Source organism: Pleurodeles waltl, chromosome 4_2 (assembly GCF_031143425.1).
Source record: "Pleurodeles waltl isolate 20211129_DDA chromosome 4_2, aPleWal1.hap1.20221129, whole genome shotgun sequence".
Classification (NCBI taxonomy): domain Eukaryota; kingdom Metazoa; phylum Chordata; class Amphibia; order Caudata; family Salamandridae; genus Pleurodeles; species Pleurodeles waltl.
In genome coordinates this window covers 811,092,393-811,115,824 of record NC_090443.1, presented here as the reverse complement: position 1 = coordinate 811,115,824, position 23,432 = coordinate 811,092,393, and the positions used below count along the sequence as shown (strand labels likewise).

General features: G+C 41.7%; 1 protein-coding gene across 3 annotated transcripts in view; it reads left to right on the top strand.

Annotated features, from left to right (window-relative positions):
• SGIP1 (SH3GL interacting endocytic adaptor 1) overlaps nucleotides 1–23,432 on the top strand; it is a 933,552-nt gene that overhangs the window by 377,028 nt on the left and 533,092 nt on the right. For all 3 annotated transcript variants that reach the window (XM_069232486.1, XM_069232484.1, XM_069232485.1), the window contains exon 7: nucleotides 12,219–12,391. In XM_069232486.1, the coding sequence (XP_069088587.1) occupies nucleotides 12,219–12,391 (173 nt within the window). The remainder of the gene's footprint in view (nucleotides 1–12,218; nucleotides 12,392–23,432) is intronic.

Sequence of the window (23,432 nt, the reverse complement as noted above, 5' to 3'; positions counted from 1 at the left end):
GTCCGTTATTCTGCAGCCTCCAGTATCCGATGCAGGGAGCGTTGGGGGACGCGTTTCAAATAACCTGGTGCGGCCAGTTGCTTTGCGCGTTTCCTCCCATACCCTTGATTCCTCGAGTATTGAGGAAGATTCGCCAGGACCGGGCTCTAGTCATCCTAATAGCTCCGGATTGGCCAAGGAGGGTATGGTTCTCCGACCTTCTCCAACTCTCAATGTGCCCTCCGCTCCGTCTCCCTTTCAGGGCAGACCTCCTCTCGCAGTCGCAGGGGCAGGTTCTACACCCCAACCTCCAGAGTCTGCACCTACATGCCTGGAGATTGAACGGGGCAACCTGAGTTCCTTCTCTCTCCCACCGGAGGTAGTGGATGTTATATTAGCGGCCAGGCTACACTCCACTAAATCTATCTACGCTAATAGATGGTCTAAATTTGTTGCGTGGTGTGGAGAGAGGCAGATTGATCCTTTGCATGCTCATCTATCGGACGTGTTGTCTTTTGCTCTGTCTCTAGCGCAGAAAGGTTGTGCAGTGGCTACCATTAAGGGTTATTTATCGGCCTTGTCAGCCTTCATATGTCTTCCAGACCAACCATCTTTATTTAAATCCCCTATTGTTATTAGATTCTTGAAAGGTCTTCTAAATAAATATCCTCCAAAGCCATTCATTATGCCGCAATGGGATTTGTCCTTGGTCCTGACTTTCCTTATGGGGTCCCCTTTTGAACCTATGCATTCTTGCCCCTTAAGGTATTTGGTTTTAAAAACAGTCTTCCTGATAGCTATAACATCAGCAAGGAGAGTGAGTGAGTTGCAGGCCTCATCAGTAAAGCCCCCTTATACAACTTTTTATGGGGATAAGGTGGTGTTGAGGACCAAGGCTGCTTTCCTCCCGAAGGTTGTTTCACCCTTCCATTTGGCTCAGGCAATTACTTTGTCCACGTTCTATCCTCCGCCTCATCCTTCCAAAGAGGAAGAAAGACTGCACCGTCTGGACCCAAAGAGAGCGTTGAGCTTCTTTATTGATAGAACAAAGGATTTCAGGCTGGAGGATCAGCTGTTTATTGGATACGTGGGCGAGAGGAAAGGCAGTCCACAAGAGAACACTATCCAGGTGGGTTGTTCTTTGCATTAAAATCTGTTACTCTTTGGCAAAGAAGGATCCTCCTGAGGGCATTAGAGCTCATTCCACCAGAGCTAAGTCGGCCACTTCGGCTTTGGCCAGAGGTGTTCCTGTGGTCGACATCTGCAAGGCCGCAACTTGGTCGTCCCTTCACACTTTTGCAAAACATTATTGTTTGGATTCTGAGGTTAAAAGGGACGGCCATTTTGCACGGTCAGTGCTGCAGGATTTCTTGGTTTGACCATTTAGGCACCCACCGCCAGGCGTGGTACTGCTTTGGGACTCTATTCATTAGGTGAGGAATCCACAGGTAGTTGTATCCATCAGAAGAACGAGTTACTTACCTTCGGTAACGACTTTTCTGGTGGATACATTAGCTACCTGTGGATTCCTCACGGTCCCACCCGCCTCCCCGTTGCCTTTCTGGTCTTACCAAGTAATCCTTGAGTACGCTCCTCTTGGTCTTTGAGGGTGCAATAGATGTTGTATATATATTATATTTATATATGTATATATGTATATATCTTTGTGTATATACTTGATGTGTATAAATATTTTAAAAAAGAGAGTTATATATATATATATATATATATAAAAGATTTACAGTTATTCATGCAATGTTGTGTATTTTTACAATGTAATGGGATGTTGCCTTGCTCTTTCATTGCATTGCCTGGTTGTTCTCATGCACGTAAAAAATGATTGGTACTGACGTCCGCACGTCGTCGAGGACCTCTTATTGCCTGTATGACGTCAGACGGCGTCGCGTGGGCTAGAGTGACGTCCTCGTCGACGTGCAGAGACTAGTAAGAAGATTTCCGTCGAATGCTGGCGCCATGGGAGTATTCATTAGGTGAGGCATCCACAGGTAGCTAATGTATCCACCAGAAAAGTCGTTACCGAAGGTAAGTAACTCGTTCTTCTAACACAAAACACCCAACCTATGCCCACCTAAAATGCAAACGCATATCGACCATGGAACAAACTCAATATAAAATGCTTAGAATCTCCAACACAGATCTAGACACAATAAGTTCTTTTAAACATTTTTATTAGTAGCACCCAGAACATTTTGATACCCTGATGCTAATAGGTACAAAAAAACAGGAGAGAAGAAAACATGCACGTTGGATGAAAGCAGAACTAAAAAAGACAAAACAACAAATTGCAAAGCAGCTCAAAACAAATAACAGTCAAGACAATCTTCACCTACACAAAGTTGACAGAAAAAACAAGTCAACAATTAAAAAAGCTAAACAAGAAAAAGTACTATTCAAACAGAATTCAAAATGCTAAAAGTGCAAATAAAGAATTTTATAAAATTCTTACAGAAGTTCATAAACCTAAATGCACAGAAGGTACTCACCCCATTTCTCAAGAAAATACTGACAGTCTTGCAGATCATTACACAACCAAAGCAGACATGTTGTACTTCTCTTTACAATAAAGAAAAAACATCAACCTCTGTCCATGTCCCTCTGAAGGTAGGCTACCCAACCTTTACATGACTTCAAACAACTGTCAGAAAGTGATTTTATGGATCTTGTCAAAGCAAGCAGGCCAGCCGGTTGCCCTTCTATCCCTTATCTACCACAAAACTTCAAGTCAAGATCATTCTTCTAACTATCTCTGCTGCCACACCAGTCAGAATTATCATCAATAGTTCTTAAATTACAAGAGTCTTTCCAGAAGACTTAAAAGGAACATATATGCCCATTATTAAAGAAATCAAACATGAACCCTCATGACCCAAACAGCTGCAGACTGATTAAAAATGCACCATTCCTGATCAAACTAATAAAAATAGCAGAATTCACCCAGATTTAACAATTCATTGACGATAACTCCTTACTTTCTACTTCCAAACAGGATTCCACCCAGGAAGAGGAACAGAATCTGCCCTTATCACCATCTGGGATGACCTTAAAAACACAGTAGACTGGACCAGGGTAGCTGCACTACTTCTTTGGACCTTTCAGCTGTCTTCGGCACAGCGCCTCATGATACTTTAATCCAAAGACTCTACAAAGCCAGCATAGAAGGGACTGTTCTTGACTAGATCATATGCAGCCTTCAAACCAGAGCAAATTTCAGCCACAACCGTCTTTCTCATCTAAACTCTACCACACTAAAGCAGGGGGTCTCTCGAAGCTCTTTCGTCTAACCCATGCTTTTCAATATCTACAGAAGTTATTGATCAATGAATTTCAGTTCACATGCTATAACTTTGCAGATGACACACACATACTTCCTAAACTGGAAAGCCTCAAAGACATTGGAAACTCAAAAATCTTCAGTTTCCTCTGGGCCATTGATCAGTGGAAGACTGTCTCAAATTGAATGTGTCCAATATTAAAATACTGATGTGGCAACTGGAAAAATAATGACCCACTCTGCACCTGGCCTGACAGTCTGGGACCATCTGCATGGACGCCAAGCCATCAATGAATGCCTAAGTGGGTAAATTAGCAAGATCAAGCTTTGTTACTATGAAAACTCTTCGGCGCATCTTCACACCCACCTAGGATCTCCACACAAGGTTTAAGTCACCATAATTCTTTTACTGTCTAAACTTGATTACGCCAGTGGCCTGTACCATGGATCATCTTTATCAACTATGAAACACAGCAAATTCAGACTCCCCTACAAGACTATGTAAAGCCACAAGCCCATATCTCCCCTGCCTTAAAGCCCTACATTGGTTACCGCTGGCCGGAAGATCTACCTTCGAGCTGCTTTGTCACCCACAAAGCAATACATATAACAGGACCACTTTTCATCAGGAATAAAATCACCTGATACATATAAAAAAAAGAACCTCTGCTCAGGTTAGCACCGCAACACCGAAACCCCATCATACAAGAAAAAAAGCCATGAGTGATGCATCTTTCTCTGTTGAAGCAGTGAAACAATGGATTTCATTACCCCCAGACATAAGATCCACTGGTACCTATCTTAGCTTAAGAAAACTACTCAAGATTTAGCTCTTTCCTACATGACCATCATTCTCAAAACATAAAAATACAGCATATACCGCATACACCTGTGCAATTGAACACGTACAATTTGATTATATGTATGTATTTAAATATGTGCAGTTCTTTGTACAAATATTTATACTACTTAAGGATTAAAAATATATAGTCTTATAGGTCTGCATGACAAATTTATTTTACTTACGGTTAAAATAGAGATATATTATGCTTAACATGTATACGTTGCTGCATAGTTTACACATAAGCTATTTGATTATATGCTTATGCGTCTCTTATTTATTTTATCTATCACAGTGTGTAAATATGATCATTACAGTTGTATCTATGTGCTTCACTATAAAAATAAATTTAAATAATGAAAAATAAAAACCCTTTAATATTAGTAACAATACATAAATCAGCTTTTTGTGCAGCAACACTTGAAAGTCTAAGATTCTAACTATTCATAATGTACATATGAGACTTTATATAATACAACTTTATCTCTCTTTATTATTTTCCATACACATGTATACCTTTCTGTGTAGGGGTGTGTATGTATATTTATTACTTTATTCCTACTGCCAAAAAAACCTTCAACTCTCTCCAATTCACTACTGTCTCATCCTAGGTCTTTTAACGTATCCCCTACCTCTACTCGGACTCATCCCAAGCCTCATTGTACTACTTTGATCTTCTTAGTAACACTTTATAGACTCATCCCTCCTCTGTCCCTCTTTTGACTTATCCTAAACTCCATTTTACTACTGTAATCTTGCAGATAACACTTTCTTGACTCTTCCCGTCTCTATCCCTCCTTTGGTTCATTGCAAAGCTGATTTTACTACTATGATCTCCCTAATTATCAATTCTAGACTCTTCCCTTCTCTTTCCCTTCTTTATCCTATTCAGTCCAACTAACAGACTGTTTGAATTAACTGCTTTTATTTCCCTATGCTAATCCACTTTGGGTTCTGGAGTAGCTTGCTACTCCCCGAAAAGCATTTCAAAATCTCATCAGGGCTAGTAAGTGCTCTATAAATATAATTACAATTTGAAAGTGGCATGTTTTGGGTGTCCCTTCTTCACACTAATGAATCTGAGCGGGATATATTCATGTTTTGCGATCGAATTCCAGTCGTAAAACATTAATACTTTACTGACTCCTTGAAGGAGGTGATAACCCATTCACAAATAGGAAAGGGTCCCAATCGAACCTCTTCCCCTTCTTTCTTCTCCTTTATTACTCTTCTAAAGACCATGTATTAGATGCACTGAATGCAAAATCTGTTGGTATGTAAAGATGGTAGTTTTTTTTCATGTGAAATTCTGCACAAATGTTTGTTTTGTAGTTCTTTTTGTCAAATGTATCAATAATCTCTACACCCCACACTATTATTGATTATCTTCATAGAGTCAGAGTTTTGCAGATCTATTGTAGAAGAGTTTGCAATTCTGATGCCCCATGATCTGTCAGTGTTTTCTAAATCAGAATGAAATACAAGACTGACCCATGGAGGAGGCGACCCAAAATCCTACAATCACAGCTGCCTCAAGTATTCCATTAGATATTGTGGCTAGCTTTGTGATATTGAAAGATAGGGTGATCCAAGACCTACTTACATCGTATCCAATGATTACCATACTAATTGTATCCCCAGTAAAAAAATAAATTAAGGCAAATGTTGAATCTCTAATCTCAGATGGGTACTCCAAACACCACAGACCAGTATAATGTTGTCTTCAGTGTAAATAGGACTATAAAGAAAGAAGATGCGAAGTGCCTGAATTAGAGTTTCCATCAAGAAGGCGTGTGACATTAAGAATGCCATTCAGAGGTACATCTTCTCATCAAATTTATGGAAGTTTGCCAGCCTCATCTTCATTGACACGAACCGTTGTGGTGGTGGTTCCTATCATTTTAGGAAAAGTCTTACAGATGGTACTGTCAGCTATGACAGCCAGCCATCAAATATTGATAAAGGCCTTAAGCAAGACTGTGCACTTGTATGTATGTATGTATGTATAAGGGTATTTATAGAGCGCGTTCCGGCCTTGGCATCGAAGTGCTAGAGGGCATGAAAGAGAGAAATCCGCAGACAACTAAAAAGTTACTGTGGAAACAACCACGTCCTAACCCACTTCCTGAAAGTCAGGAAGTTATGTTCTTTCCTGACCTCCAAAGAAAGAGAGTTCCAATGCCTAGCAGCAGCCACCGTAAAGGCTTTGTCTCCCCCCCTCGCTCTACGTGTTTGACAAATGTGGATTACATGAGCATTTTTAGATCTAGGGGCGCGCCCAGGGCAATACCACCTAAGTCTGCCTGCAAGGTAGTCTGCTCGTACGCCATGTACAGCCTTGAATGTTAAACAGAGAGTTTTAAAGATAATCCGCTTTCCGACCGTAAGCCAAAGAAGATGTTTAAGACTGTGGCTGGCCGAGGCAGAGCGCGGAAGATCCAGAATCAGCTGGAACGCATAGTTCTGGATTAACTGGTTTACTCAAGGATAAAACGTCTAGATCCAGCAGCAGAGAGTTGCAGTAGTCCAATCTGGACATAACCAATGCCAGAATGACCGTAACTCTTTCTTCCTGCTTCAGGTATGGTAACATTTTCCTTAAGATTTTTAAGGTCCAATAGCTGGATTTAACTATGGCATTAACTTGAGGCCTAAAACTCAGAGAATTGTCAAAAATCACTCCCAGGTTTCTGGTGGCAACACTAGGGGCGGGGAGCTTCCCACATTCAGCCGGCCACCAACGAAACCAAACAAAAAAATCTCTGTCTTGTCAGTATTCAGCTTGAGCCAATTCTGGCCCATCCAATAGTTGATCTTGCGCATACAGTTGCCAAACTGATCAGCTACTGCCTCCCAGTTGTTCCTGGACACCGGGATGATAAGTTGAGTGTCATCAGCATAGGAGGTGGGTTTAAAGCTATATGACCGAATCAGTTTGGCCAGCGGGGCAACATAGAGATTGAACAGAGTTGGGCTGAGAGCAGAGCCCTGCGGGACCTCACAAGGCAGACAGAAGGCCGATGCCTTGAAGTCTGCCCAACTCACCGTAATGGGTCTATTGCCTAAGAAAGACTCCAAGATCTTAAGAGCTGAGTCTCTTATCCCCGCTTGATGAAGACGCATCACTAAAATCTGTGGGAGATAGTTTCAAATGCCGCAGAGAGATCTTGTAGGACAAGAATAGCGCCTTGACCCTCATCCAGTAATCTCCGGAGGGAGTCAGAAGTCGTAAGAAGCTCTGATTCCGTGCTATGGGCCATCCGGAACCCATGTTGTGACTGATCCAGGCAACCAGCACGATGAAGGAAGGTGGAAAGTTCATAATTAAATCTTTGCCAATGTGGGCAATAAAGAAATAGGACGCAGATTGCTCAACTCAAAAGCAGCTTGGTCCGGCTTCTTTTTCAGGGGAATAACAGTAGCCTCCTTCCAAGAGGGCGGTTGAGCTCCTGAGGATAATACTTCCTGAAAAATAGTCCCCAGTGCTGGTACACTTGATTCCACTTTTCTTAAATATAGCTTCTAGTTGATCTCTCCTGCTATTTCAACAAGTGTGGAGGTTTGTTGTACACACACAGGTATTCTTACCAATGTAAGTGTTTCAGACATACATTATTTAACTCCAGTAAGGTCCTAACCGCCTTTAAATGGTTTGCACTAGCCTTGTAGTGCTAACAGTCTGTTGATGAACAGTGATTATTCATGACTAATGTCTGGGAGTGTTTGAATAGAGCATCTCAATGCTGAGCACTTTGGGAATGTCTTGTACTTTTTTCAGTCATGTTGGGCCCTGGACTTTTCAACAAGCAATGAGAAGGATTAGCCGTGGCTCTTGTTAAAATCTATCACAGTAAAGTAGTTTCAGAGTCACCAGATCCTCGGGGTATGTGCACGTTCCCAACACGTCCACCACTGAACAGCTCCAAGACTCTGATAGATAAATCACAGAGACTGAGGGAGTTCAAGAGGGGACGAGGGGATTAGGAAGGGAACAGCTGGGAAGGAGACCTGTAGTAAGAAAAAGGTTAGAACACACAATATAAAAATGATATCTCCTGAAATCAATACTAGACTATGATTCTAAGCCTAGTCACTCTGAAAACATGAACAATCTAAGAGTTAAGTTTTAAATGGCTAAGTTTCAATATGGCCAGATACCTGTAGGGGAATCAAGATGAATTAAATGAAAACTTTCTTATTCAAGTACTTTCCTTTACATGAGAATCAGAAAAACATTCTGACTAAATTTTAAACCAGTCATATAAATCCTGTTTTGAGAATGTATACTAGGACCATACAATATTGCATCTAGAAACTCTGGCCTTCTGTGTACTCTTAAAATGTTTCAACACAAATTGCGCATATTGCACACACATATATATATATATATATATATATATATATAATATATAAAACACCATAAAAGGATTGTGTGCCATGAATAACACAATATTGATTCAGGAAACAAATCACAAAACTTGTCAACTCGAATATTACATAATAAATATCTCGGAATAGTGGCATACAATAAACAACATGAAATAAACTCGAGGAGAGAATCGTGCGTCTTGCTGATTCGAGTGTTACCATGTACAATACCAAGAAATGGTAGCACGCAATGAATATCAAAGTCAAATCATCATTAATCAAATCGCGCGTCTTGCCGATTCGTAAAACACGATGTAAATGTCAAGAAATAACAACTCACAATAAATAACAAGATCAAAGTACAATGAAACGAATCGCGCTTCTTTTGCCGATTCTCAAGCCATCATGTAAATGTCAAGAAATGGTAGCACGCAATGATCAACAAAGTTAAATCCTCATGAAACGAGTTTTGTCTTGCCAATTCGTAAAACATCATGTAAATGTCAAGAAATAGTAGCGCGCAATGGACAACAATGTTTAAACACCATAAAACTAATTGCGCGTCTTGCCGATTCTTAAGCCACCATGCCAATGTCAAGAAATGGTAGCACGCAATAAATAACAAAGTCAATCCTTTATGAAACAAATTGCGCGTCTTGCCTATTTGTAAACTACATATAAATGTCAAGAAATGGTAGCGCGCAAGTAATCTGTTACTCATTTAAGAATTAAACCAAGAATATGAAAATTCTCAATAACGGTGTCGGGACAGTCCAACCACCATCTTACCGCCTGGAACAATGATCACCAATGAAGGATGAAGGGCAGAAGACTGGAAGATCCAAATAGGCCGTTGGGACAGGAGCTCAGGAAGAAGCTGCTGCTCTGCACCTGGACCTCTGAATAGTGAGCGCTGGGAGTTGGGCTGGCTCTCTTTTATAGAGTCTTGGCCCAGCCCAGAACCACGCCCAGGGATGTTGCAGGAAAAGTCTCTGGAAGGCCCTGGAAAGGGGCCACACCCTAACACACTCTGAAAACCTGCAGCAATACATTGCAAAGGAACAGTATTTGTAAGCATATTAAAAATACGTTTTCAGGATTGAACTCTGCAATGCAAAAGGCTAAACCACAACATATCAGCACAGTGCATAAATTACTTTGTTTTGAGAGTGCTGGGATTTTGCATTTTTGTCGCCAATAGAGTGCGTACTGCTCTGGTGTTGACAAGTAGTCAAAACTGAATGATTTGCTTACTAAGCTCTTTGTCTGTAGCTATAAGAGTAGGCCTCACAGTCAATTAATAGATTTTGACCCTGTTGTGGATGTATTCAGTCTTAATACAAGGTTGCAGAAATTTCTGGCAACAGTTAGCAATCCTAACATGCCCCCAAGTTAGAATATGCAGACTTCTTTCCACAAGGACTGTTTTAAGAAAGTTGTTTACATATTTAATAACTACGAATAACTATGCGTTGTATCTGCTTATCTGAACATATTGTTGAGGGAAATTGTTAAGCAGTCTTAATGATCTGAAATGTTATTTTGGCTTTGGCAGAAAAGGGATCCTGTTGCAACCTTTCGGCTGTACAAGAGTTATTGAGGCTCTGTGTGGATCCAAAATGGGGAATGAAAGGATTCTTATCAGGAATTAAGTTGAGTAATGGAAGATATGTGTAAATTTAAACTAAATTACAATGTTGAACATTTGATATCAACTTACCTTCTGCTTTCACTAGTAAGAAAGCACTTGTTGACAACATGGCTTATAAAGCATCAAGCTCAACCCAGACAGGATGCTGTGGAACTCTTACTAAAAGATGAGACATGTTACCCCTGTGAAGTGCTTTGTCACTTGTCACAAGGACAATAATAGGAAATTGAATAATTAACTGTGGGAATTGAAAAAAAAAATCAACTTAAAATGTATTGTTGTTCGAAACTGATTAAAGCTATATTTAGGGTAAATCATCAACTTTAATGAAGAGCATTGATTAATTCTGAATGTGGACACTCGTTTAATGTAATTGTTTTGATACTATAGAATTAACTGTGCTTTTATAATCCATGGTTCACTTTGGTCGTAATGTGTTTATTGGGAGGAATATAGAATTAATCAAACCTTTCCAACATTAGAAGTACATTACCTAAGGCAGATGACTTTGAAACTAGATCACAAAATAACTTCTAGATCCTTAATGTAATAGATGGTAGGGACAACGGATAAGTAGGCAAGGTTTGTTTAGCACTACCCGTTTGCTGCTTCCCAACATGGATATCACTTTGGAACAAACAATATGCAGGTGGCGAATTAACACAGGATGAAAATTAGGACAAAAAAGTTTGACAAAAATACTAACTGGAGATACATCAACAGAAATGTCATCCCGGGATGAATAGATTATTGGACAATTCCTTCAGAAAATGTGGTGTAAGGCACATTCTGGCATCATTCTATCAATAAAATTATAACAAAGCTCCTGATTTTCAATATTACACATACTTGTCCTGACTGATCAGAGAAGGTTAGATCTTTACAGTAAGCTACCTCAGCAGAATAGTGAAGAAGTTGCAGGGGTCTGTGTGTAAACTTGAGTCATTGCTTAAAATTCTTACAGTTTGAATCAAATGTTCATTAGTTCAACAATGAGTATCTCAGAAGAACATGCTACTAGCACCTGTTCTTTGAGGATGAACGGCATAGCTTGCATTTTGTGTTATACCGAAGACAGATGATAATTAGTAGGTATTTAAGTTAATATTATCTGCACTGTTTCACTAAGTTTGTTAGATATTCCATTATGTTATAATTTAGGTGGCCCTTTGAAGACACTGATGGCATGACTCATAATTGCACTCCTACAGTATTGAGAATCTTCTATCATTTAATACTGGCAGATCTGAATATTTGTCAGTGGCATTAACTCAGACTATCCAACAGATATTAGCCTTTTCAGGTATTTACTATGAAGTCACAGTATGATGTTTTGAGTGGTATTTGAGGTGTAGAGTGCCCTGTTATTTTAGTGTTTTTATGTAGCATATTATCGAGTTGTTTCACTCAGGGTATTTACAAGCATTGTGAAATGGTGACTCAAAAGGGTTTTCTATGGAGAAGTAGGTCTGATGCAGAAAAATAACCTGTCTGTGTGTACGCACCTCTAACTTTCAGGCACTTTAAATCAACTAAATCCTTATTGAATTGTAGGGCCAGTCTTGTGACGGTTTAATTATATAGAAATATATATCGTAATAGCTTTTTTCCATATATAATGGACCAAAGCAAAGGGCAGACTAAAGCTTCTGCCAACAAGAGGACATCTCCAGAAAACATTTAGGAATATTGAATAAAATTAACCTATAATCTTTCATAAGGAAATAAGTGGTGTAACATTTGAAAAGGGAAGTAGTGGCTAATAATGCAGCACCATACAAGAATTTGAGAGCTCATCCTGTCTAATCTTCGATGTCTTTTCTCATGGTAATTCCTAACTACTGATATTTTCTAGCCAGTTTGTTTTCTCTGTTATTGAACAAGTGGAATTTTGTTGTCAATTCAATTAGGTATCGTGAAAACGTAATGTAATTGTGGTGAAGAAGCATATGTGTACTTCACATAAATGTCTTATTATTTTGTCGCAACTGGCCTTATTGTTTAATAAGCCATTGTTCCTGTATAACGCTTGATCAAGCCATTTTCTCCATACATAAACATGATTGTTCTCTTTAACTGTGATTTACCTACCAAAGGAAAGCACTTCTATTCATCAAGTGAATCAGAAGAGGAAGAAGTTATTCGCAAGAAATTTAATATTAAGATAAAACCTCTGCAGGCGAAAGATATTAGAAGTGCTGCAACAGTAGATGAACTGAAGGCATCAATAGGCAACATTGCACTATCACCTTCGCTAGTGGTAAGTTTTTATTATGTTGTTTTGCAAATTGAACATTTTGTTATTTGTAATTTTAAACACATTCCATGTACGTGTTGAATGTTATAGCCTTGAGTCAAATGAAAATAACATGAAATAATTACAGGAAAGGTGTTTTTGTGAACCGATCGGTTGAGTGGTCTGCTTTTTTACAATTGCTTTTTCGTCTCTTTATTGGGGCCAGAGTAGGCCAGTAGATAGTATTGTTAATTTCCTTGATTCTATTTTGTGTTTGGATTCCTGTCCCCTGCTTCCCCCAATTAAAATATAAATACAATTATTTCTGTAAATACGTTCTGTTACACACTCTACCTGTGTAGGCTTCTTCTAGTTTGGTATTTCCTCAATACAAAAACTGTTCCTAAAAATCTTCCCACACAAGCGAGGAAAATGCATGTGATACTACAGACAGAATGTACCTCCCAGATCAGAGAACGCTGCCTCAGCATCTGAAGTACATTTGGGTGCCATCATGGTTCATTTGCACAATTTCTTTAATCCAAGCCCTCAAAAAACTATTTGTGTTTTGTGATTTTCCCCTATTGATTGGTGGTTGTAGCTTTCCTTTTTCTGGGTTTTATTTTTCTAATCTCTTCTTGTAAAGTTACGTTGTTTGCAAAACTGCAGTAATTGTGGTGTGGCTATTTGTTAAAGCTCCCCAAAGACCTGAAAACTGTGGTTGCAAGCTAATGTCTGTCCCTCTTCTATCACAGTCGTGACTGTTACATAGTGAAGGGCTTCAAGGATAGAGAGAGGGAAGTGCACTACATACATACATTTTTGGCTTTGGAAACAACATTATGGAAATGCACAATTAATGAATATAAAATGGCTCAGCTTTTTTTAAACAGAACTTTCACTTCTATTAAAGAGACAGAGGTGAGTGTTATGGATGACCTTTGTTTAGTCTATGCAGCAGTATTTAAAAGGCCTATCAGAGCGATAACACAACTCTCTGAAACTACATTTTCCAACATTTCAAGCAGTTAGGAGAAGCGACAAATAGCAATATTCAATCACAGTTGCTTAATTCCTCCAGTATTGGAACTTTCATAGATTCACATGTTTGAATACTTCCCTGTCGTCGAGATGGGAGTCCCCGGTGGAATGTACAACACAAACCTAAAATATACATCTACATTACATGCCTTAGGCCTTAATTCAACAACCTATCACAGTCATTTTGTAAAACAGACCCAAACTCAAAATGTTACGAATCACATTGCCTCACCCCATAGAACCTCCTGTGAGGAGCTGCCTTCCCTCAGATTTTCCACCGCACGTCGTGCTGAGGATTCTCCTTTGAGCTCTGCTCAAAACGTTTTCTCTCAGAAGCTTATTCCTGAAATTTGACATTTTCTTTTCTTCTTTGGTGCTTCAAACTGGCTGCCATGTCAGAGACACCAAGAAAGGGCCTTTTTAGAACCTGTGCCTCCTGTCTGAAGAAAAGATTGTGTGGATGATCCACATGAGGATTGCATTTACTGCTTATACCCCAGTCATAAGACCAAGGACTGCAAGAAATGTAGAAAGTTTTCTCCAAAGACTTTGAAAGACAGAGAAGGTTGTCTGCTTTTGTGGCTTCAGAAAGGTAAAGCTGGCCACTCAGCCTCTGACTAGGACAGTGCCTCTATCTCGGCTCCTAAAACGCCTGCCAAAAGGAAGCAGGAAGGCTCAGATACTCGACCCACCCAAGAAACTTTCACAGAAGTCATCTAAGGGCTCTTTAAAAATCCACAGCCTTGCACAGAAAAAGCAAACCGGCATTCAGAAATGGTCAAAATCCCTCAAAGTATTTCAAAAAGACTATTTCTGAACCATCTACGCCGCATCTGAAGATGAAACACAAATTCAAAAAGCCAAGTTCCGCACTGTCGGCAGCACCAACGGCAGCCACAGGATCCTCGTCGATGACGTTTTCATCGTCATCGACGGGGTGACCCATCTCGTCACCTGGACTCTACTCGACGACGACCCTCCGATGACTCCTCTGTCGACGACACCCGCGTCGACGGAAATCTTGTCGTCGACGACACTCGAGATGATACCTACAAAAAGACAAAGACCATCTTCATTACCTCTTTACCAGTCTTCAGAGCATACTCCTCTTAAAAGGATATTTAAAACTCATATGACGCTGTCCGTCACATCACCAAGTAAGGTGTCAAGACTTTTGCCATCACGCTTTTTAGATGGTGATGATTGAGGATTCAGATGACGACGAAGCATATGATGTGGCCAGGAGTCCTTCACAATTGCATGTAAAATGTAAGGAGTACTCTGATGATGACTTGTATTATGACCAGCCCTACTACGACCTAATCCCTCATCAACAACAGCAGGGAATGGTATGCTTGCCCTCTGGTATGGTTTCTGACCTACAAGCTATGCTGGCAGATTATAAAGAACGCTTCCGTCCACAGCCTGCAGCAGGTTCTAACCCAATGGTTACAGCACCAAGTACTCTGGTGCCCTTACCAGTTCTCCCTGCTGCTCCGCAGGTTCCTCCACAAGTTCCACAGGATCCACAAGCCCATGCTTTGTCAGATGATGCGGCTGAAGAAGGGTACGTACTTTCAGGGCAGAATGAGTGGTACGATTATGTATTACCAGCGCCTGCCTCCCCGGAGCCAGCTTCTGTTGAGTCCCATCCAGAAGATATTGGTTCTTTCCATAATTTATTGGAGAAAGCGGCTGCACGTTTTGAGCTGCAAATGCCAACCTCACAGCAAGATTGCTTCTTGTATGATTTTAAGTAGCCTCATAGGAAGGTGGTCAGGGCTATCCCTCTTATAGATCATGTGTGGAATCAGGATTTAAAAATAATGTGTAACCCTGCTACGGTACCAGCGGCCTTGCCTAAGCTAGATTAAAAATATAAGGCAACAGATGACGCTCCTGCTTGCCTTGTGGGGCATCCGAACCTGGATTCAGTGATTTCCCAAGCAGCACAACTGCGTTCGATGAACCCTTCAGCACCGCTATCTGCGCCTCCAGATAAGGATGGTAGGCGCCTTGATAACATCGTGAAAAGATTCTCTTCCTTGTCTGCCATTGTGGTGCGTGCTGCAAACTCCTTGGCGCTCCTGGGAAGGTATGATAAGCAACTCTGGTCTGACATCGCTCACTCGGTAGATGACCTTCCAGACTCTAGCAAGACTGAGGCGAGGAAGAATCTGATAGAGGGGCAGCGCACATCTGCAGAAATTATTGATTGTGCATTAGACATTGCCGCAATGGGGTTTCGGCTTCTGGCGGAATCAGCAGTATTAAGGCGCCAGGGGTTGCTTAAGGCCAACAACTTTCAACCTGAAGTCCAAACTAAGATTCTGGACCTTCCTTATGATGGACAAGACCTTTTTGGCAAGCATGTGGACAACGCTCTCCAGGCAATCAAGGCGGGCACAGATATTGCCAGATCATTAAGCTCCTTTCAATATAAGCGCACACCCTTTCGGGGTGCCAGAGGTAGAGGGCAGACTTCCTTTCAAGGAGGTTACCAATAATACAGGTACCCAACTTATTCCTCACATTTTCAATCCTCCAGACCCCAATATCATCAGAGACAACTGCCAGCAGCAGCATATAGCAGGCCTCCTCCCTGAGGAAAGTCAGGGAGGCAAACCAAAGATTCCTCCCGCAGACAATGACAACCTCCGAGGGCCGGCTACCACACCTTCCTCTCTAAAGCATTACCTACAGCATTGGCATCAGATAACAAACATCAAGTGGGTCTTGGACATTATAAATTATGGCCATCTGCTAGAGTTTACATGTATGCCCCCGGGGACACCTCCTTCCAGGGTACGTTAACAGCATCTCCATCTTCTCCTTCTGGAAACAGAGGTCATGTTATCCAAAGGAGCGATAGAGGTTGTGCCCCATTCTCAAAAGGGGAGAGTCTTCTATTCTCTCTTCTTCCTAATCAGGAAAAAATATTGTCCATGGAGACCCATCTTGGATCTAAGGAAGCTGAACAAATATCTGATGAAGCAGTCCTTCCTCATGGTGACATTGAAGGACGTCTTACAGCTTCTCAACAGAGGAGATGATATGGCTTCTTTAGACCTGCAGGGTGCCTACTTCCACATACCCATTCTCCCGAAGCACAGGAAGTTCTTGAGATTTATGGTAGCCGGCCGGTACTTTGAATTCAAAGTGCTACGTTTCGGGCTCAAGTCCGATCCACGGATTTTTACAAAGTGCCTAGCCCCTCTTGCAGCATATCTACAGTACCAGAGACATCAAATATTTCCATACCTGGATGATTGGTTCGTGAAGGCCTCTGACATCCAGTCGCTACGCTATTCTCTCAAGGCGACCTTACGGCTTTTCAAACAATTAGGTCTCACTCTCAATCGAGAGAAGTCCCATCTTCAGCCTACCAGGAGAAGAGTTTTCCTGGGCTCTATACTGGATACGACCCAAACAAGGGCTCCAGTTCATCAAACTAGCAGGAGCAGTTTAGCAAAGAAAGTCTTTCAGTTTGAAGGTTCAAGTCATTACTGGGGATGATGTCCTCATGTATCAATCCTATTCCCCACGGTCGCCTTCGGATGCGTCCACTCCAGGAGAAGCTCGACAAGCAATGAAAGCAGAGACACAAGGTTCTTTCGAGGACATAATACACGTAATGCAGATGTCAGCTTCCCTCAATAGGTGGATAACACCTGTAAACATTTCCAGGGGTTAGAATTCTTAGCTTCAGGTCCTCCGCTAATGATAACAGATGCTTCGATGGAGGGGTGGGGGTGCGTGTCTACAAAACCTCCAGGTAAGGGGCAAGTGGCCCTTTTCTCAAGCTACTATTCACATCAACCTTCTCGAGCTCAGCGCTATGTACCTGGCGCTGCAGGCTTTCCTTCCAAGAATCTGAGGCTCATCAGTGCTTGTCTGAACGGACAATACGACCACCATGCACTACATCAACTGTCAAGGGGGGGGACTCGGCCACCTCTGCTGTCCAGGGAAGTGCAGACCATTTGGGCTTGGTGCATTCAGCATTCGGTGCACATAAGGGCAGAACACCTCACAGGAGAATTCAACACCACTGCAGACTTGCTAAGCAGGCTAGGCACATCTTCCCGCGAATGGGAATTGAATCCGCAGACACTAGATGCAATATTCCTCAAATGGGGAAAACCAAGTTTGGACCTGTTTGCGATGTCTCCGAATGCAAAATGCTGATTTTATGCAAGCTGGCATCACCAACTAGGGTCATGGGGAAATGTCTTTTCGATAGCATGGTGCGGGATTTATGCTTATGCTTTTCCCCCCGATACCTCTACTTCCATGAGTGATTAGCAAAGTCAAATCGCAGCCATGTCAGATACTCCTAATTGCTCCAGCCTGGCCACGTCAACAGTGGTACACAGAGCTACTGTTATTGTCTTCGTGTCCACCCATCGGGATAACTCTGATTCCGGAGCTCTTAATCATCAACCAGGGCCAGGTGAGACACCCGGATCCCAAATCAAATCTCTCAACTTATTTGCATGGCTCCTGAATTCAATGAATTCAGCCACTTAAATATTCCTAAAGACTGCAAGACCATTCTAGCTAAAGTGTGTGCGGATAGCACTAGCCAAACATATCAATTAAAATGGAAACGATTCTGCTTGTGGTGTCTCTCTAAGGGCATTCATCCGTTCCGTCCGCTCCAATGCAGATCTTACCCGTGCATCCATCAAGGTTCACTTGGCAGCCATTTCTAGATATAGATGACTCTCTAAGGAGCCATCCCTCTGGTCTCATAGACTCATCAAGCAATTTATAAAAGGTGTTTTTTGGTCTTTCCTCCAGTTAAAGCCCCGCCTCCAGCTTGAACCCATTCATAAAGCAGACATCAAATACCTCACCTGGAAGGTAGCGCTTCTCTTAGCTTTAACATCTGCTTGCAGAGTCAGCGAAATACAAGCATTTACCATCCAAGAGCCTTTTCTGAAATTTGCTGGGGATAGTGTCATCCTGCGTACCAACCCTAAGTTTATTCCTAAGGTTCCGTCAGACTTTCATATTAATGAGCCAGTGGTGCTAAAGGCTTTCTTTCCACAACCTCAAACTGGAGCTCAAAGATCGCTTCATTCTCTCGACTTGAAAAGATGTCTCAAGTTCTACTTACAAAGAACGAGATCGGTCAGGAAATCAAACCAACTCTTTGTGGCCTTCAGTGCACCCAGAAGAGGGCATTCTGTCACTAAACAGACAATTTCTAAATGGATATCGAGCATGATAGCTTTCTGCCATCAAAGGGCTGGTCGACCTCTTGACGCCAGAGTAACTGCACACTCAACTAGGGCAGTCTCCACGTCCTGTGCACTCTTCTGGTGTGTCCCTGCCTGACATCTGCCGAGCAGCAACGTGGAGGACGACACACGCTTTCACAAAGCGTTATTGTTTGGATGCGGAGACGCTCTGAGATGCAGTGATAGGTCAAGCAGTCCTTAGGCATTTATTCCGATAAGGTGAGCTGTTTCTTTTTCCCACCATCCGCTTCTGCTTTTAATACCACATTTTCTGTTTAATAGTCAAGTATAATATATGCATATGGATTTATTTATGGGCGTGTCTGACTGTTCTTTCTCTTACATTCAATTATATTAATGCAGATGCTATCTTTTACATGGTCGAGCGTGTTCTAATAAATACAGAAAATGTGCTAGTCACTGCTTGCTAGTCTTATTCAAGCATGTGAATCTATGAAAGTTCCAATACTGGAGTAAGGAATAAGTTACTTACCTGTAACTGTAGTTCTCCAGTATTGGAAGCTTTCATAGATTCACATGTGGCCCACCCGCATCCCCGGATGAACTCCCCTTCTCTTTCTCCTCAGTGTTCTTTATTATTATAGCACTGATGCTTGGAAAACCTGAGGGAAGGCAGCTCCTCACAGGAGGTTCTATGGGGGTGAGGCAATGTGATTGAATAAATTTTGAGTTTGGGTCTGTTTTACAAAATGAGTGTGATAGGTTGTTGAATTAAGGCTGAAGGCATGTAATGTACATGCACATTGTAGGCTTGTGTTGTACATTCCACCGGGGACTCCCATCTCGACGGGGTCGTATTCAAGCATGTGAATCTATGAAAGCTTCCAATACTGGAGAAGTACAGTTACAGGTAAGTAACTTATTCCTTCTAGGTGATTATAATGGTGGAACTTACTCTTTCTTTCTTGCAAATCATACCTCCATGGCATCCTTCTCACTGGTGTGTCACCTAACCTTACTTCTGATTTGATTTGGCTGAGGTAAAAAACAAGTGTTGTGTTGATTAGCAAAGTCACAAACAGGCTTACCCCACTTACTTAATTCACATATTGTAAGCCCTTAATTAAGATCATGACCATAGTACTTATACCAGGCCTACATTCTGTCCTATAGAAGGGCTTCCCATAACCTGAATTGTTACTGCTAGGTAAGATAATCCTTGCCTCTATGTCATTAACCGAACTGAAACTTTGCAAAAGCTAGGCCATTCTATATCAGAACCAGAAGCAAGGAGTATGCATGTTCAAAGTTTGCTAACCACCAGAAAAGCCTTCAAATAGATTTTTTGGAACTCATACCCTTGGGCCAGTCTAACACAGATATGATATCCTCTACATTACCTCCCAGCAGGAAGGCTTTGGATGCCATGGTGACCATACTACCCATTCTAGCCTCAGAGATAACCCAGCAAATCTTTATGTATATGGTAGGGTAAAAGCCCTACCAGTATCTTCCAGATTGAAATCAGGAGTTGTTGGACCCCATCAAAGATTTGAAGACTATCTGGATTCCGGTTGCATTGAAAGCCTCACCACCTGCAGTAATGTACAAAGCAAAGATAATTCCCCTATTAGGGACTTTCCAGAGGAAGGGTGCTGCACCAAAACTGTGCATTAGAATGTATTGATTATCCTGTATGTCAGATCTGCTCCTGATAATTTTTACAAAAGTTCTGGACTTGGATACGCTCTACTCGTCCAAAACACCAAGAACAATTTCCCAAGGACAGTGTTGATTTCCCTTTTGGCCCACACCCGCTGAATAAGCATCTCAGCCTACCAACTGTACTTAGACCCCTCCATCAACTTCTTCAGTCTTCTACATCATTGATCAAAGAGATCCCTGCAGGGCCATCTAGTGTAATTACCTTTAACAATGCATCCACAGAAATTGAGGAAGGAGGATTGGAGAGCTCCTTGAGAGTTTATGAAGAACCAAGCATTCGAAATCCAAAGGTTTGTCATCAAGATCAGGTTCACATATGGTCTTATTACCTGTGGTTCACTCTCAGAATTATGAATGTTGGAAAGGCATAGTTGTGGTTCTTCCCAGTCCTAGGGAAAAGCACCCACTGCTACCACTTCTTATGATTTTCTCAGATTATGCAAGAGCAGACATATCTATCTTGCAAGGACCCCTTCGGGACATAAGGTTCCTGAGGATTTCGGGATTTAGCATGCAGTTGCTGCAATCATTACATCATCTGGAATTCCAATCCACTACCAGAACTGGAGTTTCTCTGGGATTTTCTGGTGTCAGCCAGAACTGAAGTGTTTGTCCACCAAATCAGAGGCTTTATCTGTAAAAATATTCAGAGACTTGAAAGAGCACAGTTTCAGGAGTACAGTGCAAGTGGAATGGAAGGCATCACACGAGGTTGTATCTTAAGAAATGTCCTACGTCTTGAAGGGACAGATATAATGTAAACCCTGTAGTATGTTACTAGTCTGTATCCTCCTGAACAGTTATTCAGTTCACCATGAAGCATTTTTTTCTGCCAACAGGAGGGATGCTAGTGACGTTTAAGGTTTCAGTTGGATGATTCACATAAATATCTTCCAAGTCCCTGCTGTGCATAAATATTGCTGCTTATTAAGTGGTGCCTTTTAAAGTTCTGGTGCCGCCTTTGAGAAACATTTCCTTCTGGACCATCTCCACATACAAGATCATTGGAATGGTCTGCAATGTCTATATTTCTGCTCACTGGGTGCTAAAGTAAAGTTGGTACCGACACATAATACTAAGAGTACGCTCAGTACCTTTCATGCACTTCTCCTGATAGGACACAGTAAAGATTAGACGCATGAGGTCAAAAAAGAGTTTCTTTACAATATTTTGTTTTCATCAGTCTCTACGTGTCTGTTGAGTGTTACTCAAATGTATTTTGCAAACTAGCCATGGAGGTTGTTAAAATAAAATGATAGAGATGTTTCACATCTTGTCCTAAAAGGGCTGGAGGTGAAAAGAACAGGTTACTGGTTGGAGCAGGATTCTAAAACTAGGATAGTAGCTATTGGGACTGCATTTATTTTTTTTAATCTTTGTGGTTTCGCTTTTTGTCAGCACATTCAGTGTTGTAAAAACATTCAACTCTAAGCAGACAATAAACTAAATGTGATTTTAGGAGAACAAGATACTTCAGTGCTTTCATTAGCTTGAAGCTACATTGTATTGCAAACGTCCATATTCTATATATCTGATGAATATGTTGTAATCTCTGATTTCACACCTTTTTAAATCTCTCAGGTGTCAGACTGGTTTGGGAAATTCTTCTGCAATAGCCACTGCACACTGGTAGATGGCTCGTGGCCTCCACAAATGCTTTGCCCTGCATCTGTAAATCACGCAGGATTAGGGCAGCCTAACACACTGACTTCGGTTTATTTTTTTTCCATGCCCTGCTACACGGATCTTGAGTTCAGCTTCCGGATTTTGCAGCAGTGTTCACCGAATTCCTAAGCACTCCTACAAGATGGTGCACTAACGGAAAACATTATCTTTGAAGACTACAGACTTTAAATCGTGCTATGCCTGCAGAAATCAGATGACGGTCCCTGATCCACACAGTGTTTAAATTTGGTGCTCAGGCTACACACATGATTCAAAATCTTGCAACAGCTGAACGTTCTCAAGGAGCTCAAAGCTGTACATTGCTGGACACAAGATGTGTTTATGTTCAAAATCCCAATCCAGCTTCAGATTCCTATCTCGTCGCCGTTCCCTGGTAAGTCCAGACAAAAGACAAGCTTCAACGTAAGTACCACACATCGAAGCCCACCCTTTCCTTCCACTCCAGGGAGAGGTTGTGCAGTTGACATTCTGGACCCTACTCCAACACAATTGTCTAGTTACTATCCTATTTCACAGTTGGAGCTGAATTCACCAGGCCATTGTCGACTCTGCAGCAGGTTGAGGCCTTAAAGGTGGTAATGCTTCAGTGATTCTGCATCCCTCTGATGCGCCTTTGGCCCACACGGAAACAGCAGGGGTCTCCAGTTGGACTTCCACTGGCAGCTCTAAATGTGGCCTTGACTGAATTAGTTAGGCCTTTGCCGGACCATGCCTCTACACCTTTGCCCAAGGCATGCCAGGTCTCACCTGAGAAGTACCAGTCTTGGTCCAGAGGTGTGAATTCTGAATCTGACCTGTGCGCCAGATTTGGAACTAAAGCTGAGTTTAGCGAGATCTCAGGCAGTGTCCCTTAACAAGATTTCCAGTCCTCAGCCCGGTCTGATGCAAATGTTACAGACCACTGGAGGCTTTTTATGGATGTGATTGTGATGCTCTCCCTGGCTTTCAGCATGTTCCATGCTTTGAAAATGACGGCAAGGAGGAGGACAGTTCCCTCAACCACCAATTACTCTCATGCTGGTCTGTATTTAGACCTGCAAAATGCTAGTGGCCCTGATAATTCCCATGAGACTAACCTGGACTCTTATTTGGGCACCCATACCCAAAAAGTTCCTTTGCTGACTGTTGGAAAATTTGATCTCAGAAAACTTGCAAACTGGTTCTTAACTTCCGAACCATTGCTGCCCTTCAAAGAGGCCCAGTGGAGCCTTTGAATGCACCACAGTCCAGGCCGTATACCTGCCTAGGGGACCTGGCCTTTCTAATACACCATCTGACGAAGTAAGCCTAGTTGTTCAGGCTTCTGCTAATAAAATACAGTAGTTCCTTCCCCATGCTTCTACCTGATGGGAAATCGAAACACCTTGATACATTGGGAAAGAGGATTTTCTCCAGTCCTCTTGGCC